At 43.4% G+C, this 20,552-nt stretch overlaps 1 protein-coding gene across 1 annotated transcript in view; it reads right to left on the reverse strand.

Moving 5' to 3' along the window:
* Positions 1 to 172: 172 nt before the first annotated feature.
* Positions 173 to 20,552, reverse strand: part of LOC118391747 (uncharacterized) — a 32,999-nt gene continuing 12,619 nt past the window's right edge. Inside the window, exons 4-7 of the mRNA XM_052457555.1 lie at positions 10,522 to 10,738; positions 7,261 to 7,403; positions 4,863 to 5,074; positions 173 to 4,735 (exon numbers count right to left, since the gene is read on the reverse strand). Coding sequence (XP_052313515.1) covers positions 4,378 to 4,735; positions 4,863 to 5,074; positions 7,261 to 7,403; positions 10,522 to 10,738 — 930 coding nt within the window. The 3' untranslated portion in view covers positions 173 to 4,377. The remainder of the gene's footprint in view (positions 4,736 to 4,862; positions 5,075 to 7,260; positions 7,404 to 10,521; positions 10,739 to 20,552) is intronic.

Below are 20,552 nucleotides of genomic sequence, written 5' to 3' on the forward strand. Positions count from 1 at the left end.
TACGATGTAATTGACACTACAATTTTTGCGCAGTCGTAAATGGACTTCGCCCACTTCAAATTGTACACAAGTTATTTAAAGCAACTAATCTCAATTAGACAATTTACACTCAAACTAGTAACATTTTATTCTGCTTATAACATTTCAATAAATGGTCAAAATAGCAACAAAGTATGTGAAAATGTTTAATGTCCAAAAGTACAGAACAAAAGAGATGTATAAAATGCTTTGCTTGCATCAAGGCCTAATGGTATGCATAGCCTAAGAAACTAGTAAAAATACATTGAATCAGAGTAAACAAACTTCATAAGAAGTCAGTTGTCTTTAAGTACAGACCTTCATTTTCCAATAAGTAAAAGTGAATAGTCATTCATTTGATTACAATTAGGTGAAAATACTGACACAGAAGGTGTCAGTACTATCATATAAACCAACCTGTACAAAATGCATGTAAAAATGTGTGAGATAGCGGAGTTGTATTCATACCAGTTCAATGTCCTCAATGTGTCCATTATGAAACATCTCTAGAGCTGGCATGGTGTGAGGTAGGTTCATTGGAGTACTAATGAAGTTAAAACAAGCATTTGATGTACAGTAGCTAGCTATTTGGATAAAAAGCTAGTAAAATGTTGAACCGTCAGTGGCAAAATGTTCTGATAAGACACTAGTCATCCTGTGACAAACACGTTGTAGTTGGAAAAATACATTGCAGTAGACCCTATTTGATACATACATATTATCAAAGACCTCTGTGAGAATAGTCCAAGGCCCATAATATTTTAACCAGGAAATTATGGGTTTCGTTAGAGACCTGAGGTTTGTCTTTGAGTGAATATACATAACCATGTTGCAGAGTTGTTAAACGTTCCTGATTGTGGTAGGCCACTTGTTCCTTGTAATTAGTGATCATGTACCAGAGACATACTTCCCTTGTGGAGTTGATGTGCAAAATTACAGAGTTGAAAGGGAACGTAAACCTGTCTTAGACATACAAATTAAAATAATCCTTGTGCGGTTCACCTTTGTGCTGCAAATAAAGTTGAAAAATGTTTCCACAGAAACGTTGAACTTGCAAAAGCACTAATCTCTATACAAATGTTTTTCAGTAGTGACAGTATAAATGGGTCGAGCTAACGCAGTATTACCTATTTTATAGAATGTAAAGCGTAGTATCAAAGGGACAGTTTAATTGAATTATATTTACCTCGTCTTCTGGATACCTTGAAATCTATGACCTGGAGTCAGACATCCAAAATGTGGGTGTTTTAGTATATTAGGAAATGTACTTAAGAGACATCATAGTATCTCAAAAGCAATAGCTCAATACATTGTGTGTACCAAGTTAGTGTCCAGCTAAAACTACATTACAGCCACAATTAAGAAATGGAAAACATCCAACCTTCTGCAAGAGTCCTTGCTATGATAAGCACTTGTACATCTTCACTGAACCTATATAAAATGTTCATACTGTAAATTGTATATACAGTGGGGCAAAAAAGTATTTAGTCAGCCACCAATTGTGCAAATTCTCCCACTTAAAAAGATGAGGCCTGTAATTTATCATAGGTACACTTCAACTATGACAGACAAAATGAGGGGGAAAAAAATCCAGAAAATCACATTGTAGGATTTTTAATGAATTTATTTTTAAATTATGGTGGAAAATAAGTATTTGGTCACCTACAAACAAGCAAGATTTCTGGCTCTCACAGACCTGTTCTTTAAGAGGCTACTCTGTCCTCCACTCGTTACCTGTATTAATGGCACCTGTTTGAACTCATCAGTATAAAAGACACCTGTCCACAACCTCAATCAGTCACACTCCAAACTCCACTATGGCCAAGACCAAAGAGCTGTCAAAGGACACCAGAAACAAAATTGTAGACCTGCACCAGGCTGGGAAGACTGAATCTGCAATAGGTAAGCAGCTTGGTTTGAAGAAATCAACTGTGGGAGCAATTATTAGGAAATGGAAGACATACAAGACCACTGATAATCTCCCTCGATCTGGGGCTCCACGCAAGATCTCACCCCGTGGGGTCAAAATTATCACAAGAACAGTGAGCAAAAATCCCAGAACCACACGGGGGACCTGCAGAGAGCCTGGGACCAAAGTAACAAAGCCTACCATCAGTAACACACTACGCCGCCAGGGACTCAAATCCTGCAGTGCCAGACGTGTCCTCCTGCTTAAGCCAGTACCGTAATTTCCGAACTATAAGCCGCTACTTTATTCCCACACTTTGAACCTCGCGGTTTATACAATGATGCGGCTAATTTATGGATTTTTCCCACTTTCACAAGATTCATGCTGCCAAAAAAAACTGAGCACAGTCGCATAATGTGACGCAAATCGAGCACGCTCAAATGTCCCATCATTCTGATTACGGTAATTTTGTCACCCTCATCATGGCAAAGATACGGAGAAATGCATATGATGCAGCGTTCAAGTTGAAGGCGATCGATCTGGCTGTTGGAAAAGGAAATAGAGCTGCTGCATGAGAGCTTGGCCTTAATGCGTCGATGATAAGACGTTGTAAACAGCAGCGTGAGGAACTGACTCAGTACAAGACAACAAACATTTCAGAGGGAAGAAAAGCAGATGGCCCAAAGTATTTGCAGCCACTCGACATCAGTGTAAATCGTGCATTTAAGGTGGCGCTCCATGTTCAGTGGGAGGCTTGGATGACAAGTGGGGAGAAATCCTTCACTAAAACGGGCCGCATGCGAAGAGCAACTTATGGTCAAGTCTGCCAGTGGGTCCTGACAGAGTGGAGCATTGTCAAAAAATCCACTATCAACGGGTTTTGAAAGGCTGGACTGCTGCGTGTTGAAGGGGCAGCATGAGCTCAGCGGGGTATTTGCCTCCGGCTGAAAGTGACGAGAGCGACAATGAAAACGATCCAACATCGGATGAAGCAATTCTGAGGCTATTCAACTCCGACACCGAAGGAGATGACTTCAGTGGTTTCAGTGCACAGGAGGAGAAATAGTGACCAATGACTTTACTGGTAGGCTACGGTTTAATTTTTGTTACAAGCCGTGTTTCGTTTAAAGGCTGTGTAAAGTTCATTTGTTTCAATGTACCGGTAGGCACCTGCGGCTTATAGACATGTGCAGCTTATTTATGTACAAAATACACTTCAGGGCATCCTTGATAATTCAGTGGTTGCGGTTTATATTCGGGTGCGCTTAATAGTCCAGCAATTACGGTACATGCAAGGCCCGTCTGAAGTTTGCTAGAGAGCATTTGGATGATCCAGAAGATTGGGAGAATGTCATATGGTCAGATGAAACCAAAATATAACTTTTTGGTAAAAACTCAACTTGTCGTGTTTGGAGGACAAAGAATGCGGAGTTGCATCCAAAGAACACCATACCTACTGTGAAGCATGGGGGTGGAAACATCATGCTTTGGGGCTGTTTTTCTGCAAAGGGAACGGGACGACTGATCCGTGTAAAGGAAAGAATGGGGCCATGTATTGTGAGATTGAGTGAAAACCTCCTTCCATCAGCAAGGGCATTGAAGATGAAACGTGGCTGGGTATTTCAGCATGACAATGATCCCAAACACACCGCCTGGGCAACGAAGGTTTCGTAAGAAGCATTTCAAGGTCCTGGAGTGGCCTAGCCAGTCTCCAGATCTCAACCCCATAGAAAGTCTTTGGAAGGAGTTGAAAGTCTGTTGCCCAGCAACAGCCCCAAAACATCACTGCTCTAAAGGAGATCTGCATGGAGGAATGGGCCAAAATACCAGCAACAGTGTGTGAAAACCTTGTGAAGACTTACAGAAAACATTTGACCTCGGTCATTGCCAACAAAGGGTATATAACAAAGTATTGAGATAAGCTTTTGTTATTGACCAAATACTTATTTTCCACCATCATTTGCAATTCATTAAAAATCCTACAATGTGATTTTCTGGATTTTTTTTCTCATTTTGTCTGTCATAGTTGAAGTGTACGTACCCATGATGAAAATTACAGGCCTCATCTTTTTAAAGTGGGAGAGCTTGCAGAATTGGTGGCTGACTAAATACTTTTTTGCCCCACTGTACCCATTTACTTCTAAAAGGAATCAAATGAAAGCTATTTTACAATACAATGTTTTACATTGCACCTGTAATTAAAACAAAAAGGAACTACTACTACTGAAAAACAAGTGCATGGCCTCAAATCTACATTTGACCACACATACCCTGTCACCTTTACAATTTAGGAGAGTATGAATGGAGGAGCATGGTACAGGACCATTACTCGTCCTTTGTCATTGTTTGTAACCACTGAGGTTATCAGTAGTAGGGCTGCTTGAGGGGGAAAAGGGGTTAGGGGCAGCTATGTTGTGTGTCAACAAGCTAAAGACATTGCACTCAGTGTTTCACCCCTGGATGGCGGTATTGGTCGGTTGACTGGCCACAGCGAGCCCAAGGTCTGTGGCGTTGTCCAGGGGCTCCTGACTGAGACTCACAGAGGGGTGGAGGGAGCCCCTGTCTAGCTGGCCAGTCTTAGGTTTCTCCTGTTCAATGTCTGGGAGGAAGAGCTGTCCAGCAGGATGCAGAGAGGCGGGAGGGACTGTGATGTGTTGGGGGTCATCTGAACGACCGAGGGAGCACGGGCTCAGGCTGTCACACAGGGCCCCCCAGTTCTGCTCACACTGCATCCTCACTCTCTGTGCTATGGCTGTCCTCACCTCCTCACCACAACCCAGCAGGATGTTCACCAGCTCCACATGAGTCCTGAGGTAGGAGGGAAAATTATATTTCTGAATCCAGACTACTACAGTATTTGAATATCAGATCATGTGGAGTCTGGAAACACCCTACACAGAGTTTAGTATGAAATGGAAAAAGACCTCATGCTCACCCTTTGGGGAAGAGGTCCTGGAAGTGGATCATCTCCACCATGACATTGATGTTCTCCTGGATGGCGGAACAAAGGTTGTGTTTGACGTAGCACTCTCTCTGCAGGTGGATCATCATCTCCTTCACTGCCAGGCACTTCCTGCTCACACAGCTGAACCGGTGCCTCAGGCTGTGGGCCATGCACTTCAGGGCATCCTTGATGAAGGACTTCCCCTACAGAGTTCAACATAACAGCTGACATGTCATCTCAGGGCTGGCACAATAATTGTATCATGTAACCTACAATTATGGACAAAAAAAAAGTCACTACATTTTAGGGAGGTGTTCAACTTTATTTTCAAGTAGATATAGTTTACCCAATAGCAGTTTAATTTTTACATGAAGATGGTAAAGTTGGTAATCATTTTACGATCAGAACGTTCGGGAGGAGAATCTTAATTTACGAAAGTTCCAAGCAGTCAAAACTGTTTGAGACAGAACAGAACTTTGGCAACACCCCTACTAAATTAGATACAGTTGGAAGTCGAAAGTTCACACTTATGTTGGCGTCATTAAAACATCTTTCAACCACTCCACAAATGCATTGTTAACAAAACTATAGTTTTGACGAGTCAGTTAGGCCATCTACTTTGTGCATGACAAGTCATTGTTCCAACAAATTGTTTAGACAGGTTATTTCACTGTATCACAATTCCAGTGGGTCAGAAGTTTACATACACCAAGTTGACTGTGCCTTTAAACAGCTTGGTAAAACCAGAAAATTATGTCATGGCTTCAGAACCTTCTGATAGGATAATTGACAATGAGTGAATAGGAGGTGTACCTGTGGCTGTATTTCAAGGCCTACTTTCAAACTCTGCCTCTTTGCTTAACATCATGGGGGGAAAAAAAGAAATCAGCCAAGACCTCAAAAAATAAAATTCAAGTCTGGTTCATCCTTGGGAGCAATTTCCAAATGCCTGAAGGTACCACATTCATCAGTACTAACAATAGTACAGAAGTATAAACACCATGGGACCACGCAGCAGTCATACCGCTCTGTCTCCTAGAGATGGTGCGAAATGTGCAAAATCAATCCCAGAACAGCAAAGGCCCTTGGGAAGATGCTGGAGGAAACGGGTACAAAAGTATCTGCATCCACAGTAAAACGAGTCCTATATTGAAATAACCTGAAAGGCCGCTCAGCAAGGAAGAAGCCACTTGCTCAAAAACCACCATAAAAAAAAGCCAGACTACAGTTTGCAATTGCACATGGGGACAAAGATTGTACTATTTGGAGAAATGTCCTCTGGTCTGATGAAACAAAAATAAAAATATTTAGCCATAATGACCACCGTTATGTTTGGAGGAGAAAGGGGGATGCTTGCAAGCCGAACACCATCCCAACAGTGAAGCACAGGGGTGGCAGGCTTTGCTGCAGGAGGGACTGGTGCACTTCACAAAAGAGATGGGATAATGAAGGAAAATGTGGCTATGTTGAAGCGACATCAAGACAGTCAGGAAGTTAACGCTTGGTCGCAAATGGGTCTTCCAAATGGACAATGACCCCAAGCATACTTCCAAAGTTGTAGCAAAATGGCTTAAGGACATCAAAGTCAAGGTATTAGAGTGGCAGTCACAAAGTCCTGACCTCAATCCCATAGAACATTTGTGGGCAGAACTGAAAAAGTGTGTGCGAGCAAGGAGGCCTATACAAACCTGACTCAGTTACACCAGCTCTGTCAGGAGGAATGGGCCACATTTCACCCAACTTATTGTGGGAAGCTTGTGGAAGGCTACCCGAAACGTTTGACCCAAGTTAAACAATTTAAAGGCAATGCTACCAAATACTAATTGAGTGCATTTAAAATTCTGACCCACTGGGAATGTGATGAAAGAAATAAAAGCCAAAATAGATAATTCTCTCCACTATTATTTTGACACATTCTCAAAATCAAGTGGTGAGCCTAATTTTTTTTACTAGGATTAAATGTCAGGAATTGTGAAAATGACTTCAACTGCATGTTGTAGCTAATTTGCAAAGATGCATTATGATAAGCTAAAAATATATTTTTACAGAGATGTAAATTGTTACACCAAATTCCAGAATAGTCACATCATAGGTATTATTTTTCCAAGTTGTTCTATAACATACTAAACATGTTCATACAGTTACATAAAGGATGTACTGGCTGTAGTACACTTAGAAAAAAGGTGCTATCTAGAACCAAGAGGTTCTTCAGCTGTCCCCATAGGAGAACCCTTTCTATAGCGGGTTCAACATGGACCCCAAATTTTATTTATTTTTTTCCTACGGGGACAGATGAAAAAACCTTTTAGACCCCTTTTTCTAAGAGTGGAGAGCATTTGTGGAAAACCCTCTATGACAGCAGCACAGCAGTTTAGGAGAAGTGGAATACCTTGGAGTCAAACTTGCCGGCATTGTGCAGAAATGTCACGCAGATCTCATGTAGGCCTCGTATTTCACAGGAGTTGTTGTTGAAGCATTCGAACATGCCACAGCCCACATCCCCAGCATTCACCAGACAGTGCTGGATCTCCGCTGATGGAGGGAACATGTTACTAAACAGGAGGGTGGCAAGCATGTTTGTGGTCTCTTCAGAACAGTAGCTTGTTAATAATAATGCAACAGTCGATCTTGTGTCAATGTGCTGGTTCCTAGGGAATCATTGAAAAGTCCTCCAAATATGACTGCTGCTTTTTCAGTAAAGAATAATCCTCTTACAAATTATACAACCAACTGTGGAGATGTAATAATGTAAAAGTATTTAAAATGTTTCAGGGTTAGACTAGTGCTGTCAGGACTCGTCCTGGTCGTTCTGCTGCCCTAAAGACAAAGAAAAATGGGTCCCTCCTATACAGTGGCGATCCGTCATTCAGGGCAGGCACATTTTTTGCAAAAATAAAAAAAATAAAGGGTGGCTTGCCTGTTTTGCATGTAATTTTGGCATTAATACATTTTATTACGTTTATTTAACCAGGTTGGCCAGAACAATCTCATTTACAACTGCAACCTAGCACAACAAACAAACAAGAGTTACACATGGGATAAACAAATGTACAGTCAATAACAATAGAAAAATCTATATAGATTGTGCAAGTGTAGTAAGATCAGGGAGGTAAAGGCAATAAATAGGTCAGTGGTGAAATAATTACAATTTAGCAATTAAACACTGGAGTGATAGATGTGCAAGTAGAGATACTGGGGTGCAAAACACCAATATAAATAATATGGGGATGAGGTAGTTGGGTGTGCTATTTTCAGATGGGCTGTGTACAGGTACAGTGATCGGCAAGCTGCTCTGACAGCTGATGCTTAAAGTTAGACTCCAGTGACTTTTGCAATTCATTCCAGTCATTGGCAGCAGAAAACTGTAAGGAAAGGCAGCCAAAGGAGGAGTTGGCTTTGGGGGTGACCAGTGAAATATACCTGCTGGAGCGTGTGCTACAGGTGGGCGTTGCTATGGTGACCAGTGAGCTGAGATAAGGTGGAGCTTCACCTAGCAAAAGACTTAAATGACCTGGTGCCAGTGGGTTTGACGACAAATATGTAGCGAGGGCCAGCCAACGAGAACATACAGGCCGAAGTGGTGGGTAGTATATGGCGCTTTGGTGACAAAGCAGATGGAACCGTGATGGACTAACATCCAATTTGCTGAGTAGAGTGTTTGGAGGCTATTTTGTAAATGACAGAGCCAAAGAGCAGTAGGATAGTCAGTTTTACGAGGGTATGTTTGGCAGCATGAGTGAAGGATGCTTTGTTTTGCGAAATAGGAAGCAAATTCTAGATTTAATTTGGGATTGGAGATGCTTAATGAGAGTCTGGAAGGAGTGTTTAGTCTAACCAGACAGGTATTTGCCCACATAATCAAAGTCAGAACCGTCCAGAGTAGTGATGCTAGTCGGGCAGGCAGCAATCGGTTGAAGAGCATACATTTAGTTTTACTAGCATTTAAAAGCAGTTGGAGGCCATGGAAGGAGTGTTTGGCATTGAAGCTCTTTGGAGGTTTGTAAACAGTGTCCAAAAGGCCAGATGTATACAGAATGGTGTCGTCTGCATAGGTGGATCAGAGAAACACCAGCAGCAAGAGCGACATCACTGATGTATACAGAGAAGAGTCGGCCCGAGAATTGAACCCTGTGGCACTCCCATAGAGACTGCCAGAGGTCCAGACAACAGGCCCACCGATTTGACACACTGAACTCTATCAGAGAAGTAGTTGGTGAACCAGGCGGGGCATTTGAGAAACCAAGGCTATCGAGTCAGCAGATAAGAATGAGGTGATTGACAGTGTCGAAAGCATTGGCCAGGTCGATGAAGACTGCCGCACAGTACTCTTATCGATGGCAGTTATGATACCCTTTAGGACCTTGAGCGTGGATGAGGTGCACCCATGACCAGCTCAGAAACCAGATTGCGTAGTGGAGAAGGTACGGTGGGATTTGAAATGGTCGGTGATCTGTTAATTTGGCTTTCAAAGATTTTAGAAAGGTAGGGCAGATATAGGTCTAACATTGGGCCTAGAGTGTCTTCCCCTTTGAGTGACTGTGGCAGCTTTCTAATCTATGGGGATCTCAGATGATACGAAAGAGGTCAAGTTGCTGCAGATCGTAGAGTTTTCGGGGGTGACAGTGTCTCCTAGCCTCAGTGCAGTGGGCAGCTGGGAGGAGGTGCTCTTATTCTCCATGGACTTTAGTGTCCCAAAACTTTTTGGAATTAGTGCTACAGGATGCAAATCTGTTTGAAAAACACTAGCCTTCGCTTTCCTAACTGACATTGTATATTGGTCCTTGACTTGCCTGAAAAGTTACATATCGCGGGGGCTATTCGATGCGAATGCAGAACGCCACAGGATGTTTTTGTGCTGGTCAAGGGCAGTCAAGTCTGAGGTGAACCAAGGGCCATATCTCTTAGTGCTACATTTTTTAAAAGCATGTCACATCAGTTTGTAAACAATGTAAAAAACATATAATTGAGTTAATAAAGCTGCTTGCAAAACAGGCAGCTCCAAAATGCAGGTGTTTCAGCCTAAACTCATTGCTTTTGTCGTGGTGGGGCAGGCCAGCAGAAAATAGGAGCGCCAAGATTTACATGCTAAAAATCGCCACTGCGCCTATACCCTGCAAAAACTAAATAAACACTGCTGAAGACTAGGCACGTGTGGAACCACGATTCGCGAGTTGTGCATGTCCCCGCGTCATTACATTGAATGATTACATAAACCCAGGGTATTAAAAAAAAGGCGTCGTCAACATATTCACGGTGGTGTGTGGCTGCGCCGGGGGTAAGAACAGCTTGCTGTCAGAGCTTGTGTTGGCATTTCAACGGGAATGTGCTTGGATAAGAGTTGGTCACTTGGCGCATTGAATTACAGTGAAGTGACAGAACTAGAGATCACTGCGTACCTGCGTAGGACGACACTATAAAACCAAATTCTAACACAGGTCATTTCGGGGAACATTTTGTAAAAACTTTTCACAGTGAAATAGTTTCATGTGGCCTAAAAAGAATACGACCGGAGAGTCACAAGGGCATTGTGCACACCATTTTATGAAAACGTGTGAAACTTTAGACTATCTGGTGAATGTATAATCCGCATTTCAGACATACAAGTACGAGGCAGTAGCTATAACCTACAAGCAACATTTAGCCAACATACCTGTGTTTTGCAGTGAGAGTCGTCTTTTCTGATGGTTCAATTGTTTCTCTTGAGGAGTTTGGTGAAGTTCGTTTGGGTCGGTCGCCTTTACTTGCTGAAAGGCTATACAAAGAAAGACCGCCAAAGAAAATTTAAGTAGCATCTCCATTCGCACTAATACACTCCAAAAAGAAAATAGCATTTTGAATATTTTATTTGTCAAATGTATTAAATTCAACTAAATTGATAACTTTCCAGTAGCGACGTGAATCAAAACGAGCATTGCGGGGGAATGGATGCTGCCTATATTTCCCTCAACTCTTATGTCAGTTTTAATGAAGGCGCTAAACAGGTGCTGTCGTTTGTGGCTGCCGACCAATCACATGTCAGGCATCCACGGCCAAAGTTTAAATGGCCTGCGTTCAATAACATTTCGCCATACTGTACTAGAGAATTGGAGAAAGTATTGAAGTCAAAGGCTGTAATATATTTCATATTACAACGCAGTGATGCATTTATGGTTTTGAATTATGTGATGTGAAACTACAAAGTAAGGGTGGAGTTGGGTTTTTCAGATGCTGAGCTGTTTGTTATAACAATGGAGGCTAGTAGTTACTGCTGTTGAGGTGGCATTTGAAAAAGACCGAATAAAATGTTGAAATGTAGTTTCTTGAAGAGTGTGCATGCACATAGACATGGGTAACAAAGGCTTGTGTACTACTAGGACACATGATATTGCCATTGCCTGAATGTATACAGTGGCACAGGAAAGCAATGTCCCTTACCCCCAAAGAACCTAAGCACATTGTAAATCAGTTACACTGGTGGGATTATCACTTCTAGCCTCAATTAATCTGGCAGCTAACGGGGGTGAGAGAATGTCAGCGTGCCGTGACAGCCAGTGTGGCGGTAGGAAACTGCAAAGTAGTAGCCTTCATGAGGGACATGCTCGAGGGATCAGTTTTGCAATACTCCAGAAAAATGTCACTTAGTTTTGAGTCTTTCACGGAGAGATAGTCAATGGGGGGGTGTGTACTGTGAAGTGGTGCTATTCAAAATAGTTGAGTGGAAGTCAGGAGCCTTAGTTCCCATAGGCTGGGCAGTGATTTGTGGGAAATATCTTGCTGTCTTGCCTAAAGGTTACAACTGCATGAGAGGCATAGTACATACCATGGAAAACAGAATGTGACAAAGTGGCCTATAGTGCCAAAGGATCCCAAAGGAACATGAGGTGAGAGAGAATCCGATGCCATTACCAGGGCTCAGTGCCAAGCCAAACATATCCCCTGTCATCCTTATATTGGCACTGTGTGTCAGAGGCACACTTCAGGAGGCCATCAGAAAGTATTCACACACCTTTGTTGTGTTACAAAGTGGGATTAAAATGGGTTTACAACCCCCAAAAATACCCTGTCAGTGGCAGACAAAATTCTAACATTTGTAGTTATTGTCCTGCTGAGAGGTGAATTAATCTCCCATTATCTGGTGGAAAGCAGACTGAACCAGGTTTTCACTCGAGGATTTGACCTGTGCTTAGCTGCATTCTGTTTCTTTTTTATCCTGATAAATGCCCCAGTCATTAACAATTACAAGCATACCCATAACATGATGCAGCCACCACTATGCTTGAAAATATGGAGAGTGGTTCTCGGTAATGTGTTGTATTGGATTTGTCCCAAACATAACACTTTGTATTCAGGACAAAAAATGCAATTGCTTTGCAATTTCTTTTGTAGTATTACTTTAGTGCCTTGTTGTACAGGCTTCCTTCATTTCAGGCTGTCAACTAGGTTAGTATTGTGGAGTAACTACAATGTTGTGGATCCATCCTCAGTTTTCTCTTATCACAGCCGTTAAACTCTGTAACTGTTTTAAAGTCACCATTAGCCTCATTGTGAAATCCCTGAGCAGTTTCCTTCTTTTCTGGCAACTGAGTATCTGTATCTTTGTAGTGACTGGGTGTATCGATAAACCATCCAAAAAGTAATTAATGCTCAAGGGGATATTCAATATCTGCTTTTTTTTACCCATCTACCAATAGGTGCCCTTCTTTCCAGCACTGGAAAACCTCACTGGTCTCTGTGGTTGAATCTGTGTTTGAAATGCACGCTTCGACTGAGGGACCTTACAGATAATTGTATGTGTAGGTGTACAGAGATTAGGTAGTCATTCAAAATGAATGTTAAACACTATTATTGTACACATTGAGCCCCTACAACTTATGATGTGAGTTGTTAAGCACATGTTTACTCCTGAACATATTTAGGCTTGCCATAACAAAGGGGTTGAATACTCATTGACTCAAGACATTTCAGCTTTTTATTTTTGGTATTAATTAGGAACATTTTCGAAAAACATAATTCCACTTTGAATTAGGAATTATAGAGTATTGTGTGTAGGCCAGTGACAAAAGACAAACAAATATCAATCTAAGTCAAGGGGTGTGAATACTTTCTGAAACCACTGTACCTTAAAGCGGACTCTTGAAGTCACTTGAGTGACAATTCAATCTCTTCCGGTACAGTTTAGAAATGTGTATATACAGTATATACGGAATAAAAATATAAAGGCAACAGGTAAGTGTTAGTCCCATGTTTCATGAGCTAAAATAAAATATCCCAGAAATTGTCCATAAAGCACAAAAAACGTATTTCTCACAAATTTTGTACACAAATTTGGTTACGTCCCTGTTCGTGAGCATTTCTCCTTTGCCAAGATAATCCATCCACCTGACAGGTGTGACATATCAAGAAGCTGATTAAACAGGATGATCATTACACAGGTGCACCTTGTGGTGGGAATAACTAAAGGCCACTTTAAAATGGGCAGTTTTGACACACAACACAATGCCACAGATGTCTCAAGTTTTGAGGGAGTGTGCAATTGGAATGCTGACCGCAGGAATATTCACCAGAGCTGTTGCTAGATAATTGAATGTTCATTTCTTTACCATAAGCCACCTCCAACGTTGTTTTAGAGAATTTGGCAGTACGTCCAACTGGCCTCCAAGTAGACAACTTGTAATCAAGGCAGCCCAGGACCTACACATCTGGCTTCTTCTCCTGCGGGATGGTCTGAGACCAGCCAGCCGGACAGCTGATGAAACCTTGGGCTTGCACAACTAAAGAATTTCTGCACAAACTGTCAGAAACCGTCTCAGGGAAGCTCATCTGTATGCTTGTCGTCCTCACCAGGGTCTTGACCTGACTGCAGTTCGGTGTCGTAACTGACTTCAGTGGGGAAATGCTCACCTTCGATGGCCACTGGTAGACTGGAGAAGCGTGCTCTTCACGGATTTATCCCGGTTTCAACTGTACTGGGCAGATGGCAGACAGTGTGTATGGTGTTGTTTGGGTGAGCGGTTTGCTGATGTCAACGTTGTGAACAGAGTGCCTCATGGTGGCAGTGGGGTTATGATATGGGCAGGCATAAGCTATGCACAATGAACACAATTGCATTTTATCGGTGGCAATTTGAATGTACAGAGATATCGTGATGAGATCCTGAGGCCCATTGTCGTGCTATTCATCCGCTGCCATCACCTCATGTTTCAGCATGATAATGCACGGCCAAATGTCGCACGGATCTGTACACAATTCCTGAAAGCTGAAAATTCCCCCGTTCTTCCATGGCCTGCATACTCATCCGACATGTCACCCATTGAGCATGTTTGGGATGCTCTGAATCGACGTGTTCAACAGCGTGTTCCAGTTCCTGCCCATATCCAGCAACTTTGCACGACCATTGAAGAGGAGTAGGACAACATTCCACAGGCCACAATCAACAGCCTGATCAACTCTATGCGAAGGAGATGTCATGCTGCATGAGACAAATGGTGGTCACACCAGATACGGACTGTTTTTCTGATCCTAGTTGTTTTTTAAAGGTATCTGTGACCAACACTAGATGCATATCTGTATTCCGAGTTGTGAAATCCATAGATTAGGGCCTAATTAATTGTTTTCAATTGGCTGCTTGCCATACATGAACTGTAACTCAGTAAAATCTTTAAAATGGTTGCTTTTATATTTTCACATTCAGCAGACGCTGTCATCCAAAGCGACGTAGTCATTCATGCATACATTTTATGCATGGGTGGTCCTGGAAATCGAACCCACTATCTTGGCGCTGCCAACTGAGTTACAGGGGACCACAGAAATGCCCACAACCAGCATCTTCAACTCAGACGTCATAGACACATTTCAAAACAATTTGTCTTTGCTTTCAGCAGTAAGGTGCTTAATTTGAGACGTCCAATGTGTTTGTTTGGAGAACTCCAATTGGCTTAGTTAATATCATTAGCATTACTCCCAGCTGCCTGGTAAGGAGAGGGGGGTCTGAGGTTTACAAAGCATCTATCATTCACGGCTGTGTACTGAGGTCGGGGAATAATGGCATACTTCCCTCAGTAGTAGCAGAGCCCTAGGGAAGGCCCCAGTGTTTTCGGCTGCCTTCGATACTGTGAACCATCAGATCCTCCTCTCCACCCTCTCCGAGTTGGGCATCTCCGGCGCGGCCCACGCTTGGATTGCGTCCTACCTGACAGGTCGCTCCTACCAGGTGGCATGGCGAGAATCTGTCTCCTCACCACGCGCTCTCACCACTGGTGTCCCCCAGGGCTCTGTTCTAGGCCCTCTCCTATTCTCACTATACACCAAGTCACTTGGCTCTGTCATAACCTCACACGGTCTCTCCTATCATTGCTATGCAGACGACACACAATTAATCTTCTCCTTTCCCCCTTCTGATGACCAGGTGGCGAATCGCATCTCTGCATGTCTGGCAGACATATCAGTGTGGATGACGGATCACCACCTCAAGCTGAACCTCGGCAAGACGGAGCTGCTCTTCCTCCCGGGGAAGGACTGCCCGTTCCATGATCTCGCCATCACGGTTGACAACTCCATTGTGTCCTCCTCCCAGAGCGCTAAGAACCTTGGCGTGATCCTGGACAACACCCTGTCGTTCTCAACTAACATCAAGGCGGTGGCCCGTTCCTGTAGGTTCATGCTCTACAACATCCGCAGAGTACGACCCTGCCTCACACAGGAAGCGGCGCAGGTCCTAATCCAGGCACTTGTCATCTCCCGTCTGGATTACTGCAACTCGCTGTTGGCTGGGCTCCCTGCCTGTGCCATTAAACCCCTACAACTCATCCAGAACGCCGCAGCCCGTCTGGTGTTCAACCTTCCCAAGTTCTCTCACGTCACCCCGCTCCTCCGCTCTCTCCACTGGCTTCCAGTTGAAGCTCGCATCCGCTACAAGACCATGGTGCTTGCCTACGGAGCTGTGAGGGGAACGGCACCTCAGTACCTCCAGGCTCTGATCAGGCCCTACACCCAAACAAGGGCACTGCGTTCATCCACCTCTGGCCTGCTCGCCTCCCTACCACTGAGGAAGTACAGTTCCCGCTCAGCCCAGTCAAAACTGTTCGCTGCTCTGGCCCCCAATGGTGGAACAAACTCCCTCACGACGCCAGGACAGCGGAGTCAATCACCACCTTCCGGAGACACCTGAAACCCCACCTCTTTAAGGAATACCTAGGATAGGATAAAGTAATCCTTCTCACCCCCCTTAAAAGATTTAGATGCACTATTGTAAAGTGGCTGTTCCACTGGATGTCATAAGGTGAATGCACCAATTTGTAAGTCGCTCTGGATGAGAGCGTCTGCTAAATGACTTAAATGTAAATGTAAATGTAAATGTATGTAACGGATGTGAAACGGCTAACTTAGTTAGCGGTGGTACGCGCTAAATAGCGTTTCAATCGGTGACGTCACTTACTCTGAGACCTTGAAGTAGTAGTCCCCTTGCTCTGCAAGGGCCGCGGCTTTTGTGGAGCAATGGGTAACGATGCTTCGTGGGTGACTGTTGTTGATGTGTGCAGAGGGTCCCTGGTTCGCGCCCGGGTATGGGCGAGGGGACAGTCTAAAGTTATACTGTTACATTTAGTTAGGCTAATATTAATGTTACAGAATGGGTGAGATCCAGTAATGGGACAGGATGAGAAGCTATCTGTCTCCCAGCAGAAGGCTAGTTCAGCAACGGCTTTCACCCTCTCTCCAAATATGTATGTTCCTCCATGGCCAAATATGGTCAAATGTTGGCCCTCTGAAAAGCTGTAAATGGTTTAGGGTTGAAAGAATTTCGCAAGCTGATTACACAACTCCAGTTAAGCCGAGTTTAATTCATTCCCTCAATAGCGTGGGTGCTGAATGTTTCGGCTGTTGAATGTACCGATATTTACTTTATTAACAACAGCTCAAGTGTTTACATAGCATAGACATATCACTCTCTAAACATCCTTAGTGAAAGTGTTCAGTGCCACAACGGCGCCAGGAGCATAAGTGACACTGAAGACCAGTCAAATAGGGACATACAGTACATTCGGAAAGTATTCAGAGTCAATTACTTTTTCCACATTTAGTTAAATTTCAGCTTTATACTAAAATTGATGAAATAAAAAAACACAATCATCACTCTACATACAATACCCCATAATGACAAAGCGAAAACAGATTTTGCAAATGTATATAATTTTTTTATATATTTTTTTATTTACATAAGTAATTCAGACCCATTGCTATGAGACTCAATATTGAGCTCAGGTGCATCCTGATTCCATTGATCATCTTTGAGATGTTTCTACAATTTTATTGGAGTTGTAGTAAATTCAATTGACTGGACATGATTTGGAAAGGTACGTTTATATGTTTATATAATGTCAGAGCAAAAACCAAGCCATGAGGTCGATGGAATTGTCTGTAGAGCTCTGAGACAGGATTGTGTCCAGGCACAAATCTGGGGAAGGGTACCAAAACATTTCTGGAGCATTGAAGGTCCCCAAGAACACAGTGGCCTCCATCATTCTTAAATGGAAGAAGTTTGGAACCACCAAGACTCTTCCTAGAGCTGGGGAGAAAGGCCTTGGTCAGGGAGGTGACCAAGAACCCGATGGTCACTCTGATAGAGCTCCAGAGTTCCTCTGTGAAGATGGGAGAACCTTCCAGAAGGACAACCATCTCTGAAGCGCTCCACCAATCACTCCTCAGTAAAAGACACATGACAGCCCACTTGGAGTCTGCTAAAAGGCACCCAAAGGTGTCAGACCATGAGAAACAAGATTCACTGGTCTGATGAAACCAAGATTAAACTATTTGGCCAGAATGGAGGAAACCTGGCACCATCCCTACGGTGAGGCATGGTGGTGGCAGCATCATGCTGTGGGTATGTTTTTCAGCGGCAGGGACTGGGAGACTAGTCAGGATTGAGGGAAAGATGAACGGAGCAAAGCACAGAAAGATCCTTGATGAAAACCTGCTCAGGACCTCAGACTGGGGCGAAGGTTCACCTTCCAACAGGACAACAATTCTAAGCACATAGCCAAGACAAAGCAGGAGTGGCTTCGGGACAAGTCTCTGAATGTCCTTGAGTGGCACAGCCAGAGCCCGGACTTGAACTCGATCGAACATCTCTGGAGAGACCTGATAATAGTTCTGCAGCGACGCTCCCCATCCAACCTGACAGAACATGAGAGGATCTGCAGAGAAGAATGGGAGAAACTCCCCAAATACAAGTGTGCCAAACTTGTTGCGTCCTACCCAAGAAGATTTGAGGCTGTAATCGCTGCCAAAGGTGCTTTAACAAAGTAATGAGTAAAGGGTCTGAATACTTATGTAAATGTGACATTTCAGTTTTTTTAGGTAGTTTTTTTTACATTTGCAAACATTTCTGGTTTTGTTTTGTCATTATCGGGTATTATGTGTAGATTGATGAGAAAAACAAACAATTGAATCGTAACAAAATGTGGAAAAAGTCAAGGGGTCTGAATACTTTCCGGATGCACTCTATATACTGCATGTCAGGCAGGGGTGATGACAATCAACCATGAAGTGGACTACAAGGACCACATAATCATAGCTATGCGTTGTCATGGAATGTGGTTGGTTGTTCCTTACTTTGAGACAATAAAACCCTACAATGGATGAGTTATGAGCAGGGAGTTGGAAGAATACAATGTTTGGTTTATCAACAAGTAAAAGTTGTAACATTCTAAAGCTATTGACCATGCTTTTGGCTAATTACTACCCTAGTGTTCTGTTTTTCTAAGACCTCTGCTTGAAATCAGTTGTTTTTTTTTTAAATCTGAAGTGTTGGAAGAGAGAATATCTGAAACCTCTGGTTTTGCTCAGCCACGGTTTTTCCCACAATAATATTTCTCTGTGCAAATCATGATTGTGAAATAGTCCAATTCCATTTTTCCCATATGCAGGTAACCGATACAGGGAGACTGGCCGTACTCTGTTGTTCGGTAGTAAATGTATGCTGTTTACCCTTCTGACTCTCACCCAACACATCCAAAGAATGTGGTCCTCAAAACAGTCGACATCATATGTCTCTTGTGTAATACCGATACCACCACATGTAAAACCTGTGTAAGCACTCTGGAGTCAGATGAAACAAAATTACTTCATGAAAACAGTTGTCATCAATAAAATTGGCTGTTGCTGACTGGTGGAAGGTATTGAATAGCCTGCTTTTCCAGACCTCCATGCATAAGTCCTCATTAGCTGTGGCAACACAATCACATAGGATTAACCACACTGTTGACGGTGTGGTTAAGGGGTGGTGTTCTCTGGGTGTGCTGTGTGTGTGTGCTGCTCTCAGGCAGTGGGCCTAATGGAGCCGGTCTCAGGTCTCTGGTGGCAGCAGATGCTGACTCTGCAGAGTGAATCTGAACTGTCAGAGGAAAGCAACGATGGTCTCAGCCTCTTACGTCAGAGGCACATTTAACAGACCCCGCATGCTGCCAAGAAAAGGAGCAGGCTTCTCAGAAGGGTAGTATAAGTTTGGGTTTAGGAGGGTTGCTGCTGCTGTTCAAATAAACTCACTTTACCAGGCTGAGAAAAGAGTACAGGCTGCAGGGCCAGGCAGGCCTTCCCCAGGGCCCAACGCAGGGCAGGACTACTGCATTTACACATTTGCACACACCTTCTGTGCAGTTTTCTAATGCTATTCTTCAAATTTCCTCACGAGTCTATGAGAAAATGTTGCAGTTTTAAAGCAAGTTTCCTGCTATTATACAGGGGTCTGTGCAGGCCAGTCAAGTTCTTCCACACCGATCTCGACAAACCATTTCTGTATGGACCTCGCTTTGTGCACACGGTATTGTCATGCTGGAACAGGAAAGGGCCTTCTCCAAACTGTTGCCACAAAGTTGGAAGCACAGAGTCATCTAGAATGTCATTGTAAGCTGTAGCGTTAAGATTTCTCTTCACTGGAACTAAAGGGCCTAGCCTGAACCATGAAAAACAGCCCTAGACTATTATTCCTCCTCCACCAAACTTTACAGTTGTCAGTATACATTGGGGCAGGTAGCGTTCTCTTGGCATCCACCAAACCCAGATTCGTCCGTCAGACTGCCAAATGGTGAAGCGTGATTCATCACTCCAGAGAACGCGTTTCCACTGCTCCAGAGTCTAATGGCAGCGAGTTTTACACCACTCCAGCTGACACTTGGCATTGAGCATGGTGATCTTAGGCTTGTGTGCGGCTGCTCGGCCATGGAAACCCATTTCATAAAGCTCCCGAAGAACAGTTATTGTGCTGACATTGCTTCCAGAGGCAGTTTGGAACTTGGTAGTCAGTGTAGCAACTGAGAACAGACAATGTTTACACGCTATGCGCTTCAGCACACGCCAGTCCCATTCTGTGAGCTTGTGTTTCCTACCACTTTGCGGCTGAGCCGTTTTTGCTTCTAGACATTTCCATTTCACAATAACAGCACTTACAGTTAGTTGACTGGGGCAGCTCTAGCAGTGCAGAAATTTGATGAACTGACTTGTTGGAAAGGTGGTATCGTATGACGGTGCCGTGTTCAAAGTCACTTAGCTCTTCAGTAAGGCCATTCTACTGCCAGTGTTTGTCTATGGAGATTGCATGGCTGTGTGCTCGATTTTATACACCTGTCAGGCACTAGTGTGGCTGAAATAGCCGAATCCACTCATTTGAACGGGTATCCAAATACCTTTATGTATATATAGTGTATTTGC

The sequence above is a fragment of the Oncorhynchus keta genome, chromosome 12 (genome assembly GCF_023373465.1).
Source record: "Oncorhynchus keta strain PuntledgeMale-10-30-2019 chromosome 12, Oket_V2, whole genome shotgun sequence".
In the NCBI taxonomy this organism is placed as follows: domain Eukaryota; kingdom Metazoa; phylum Chordata; class Actinopteri; order Salmoniformes; family Salmonidae; genus Oncorhynchus; species Oncorhynchus keta.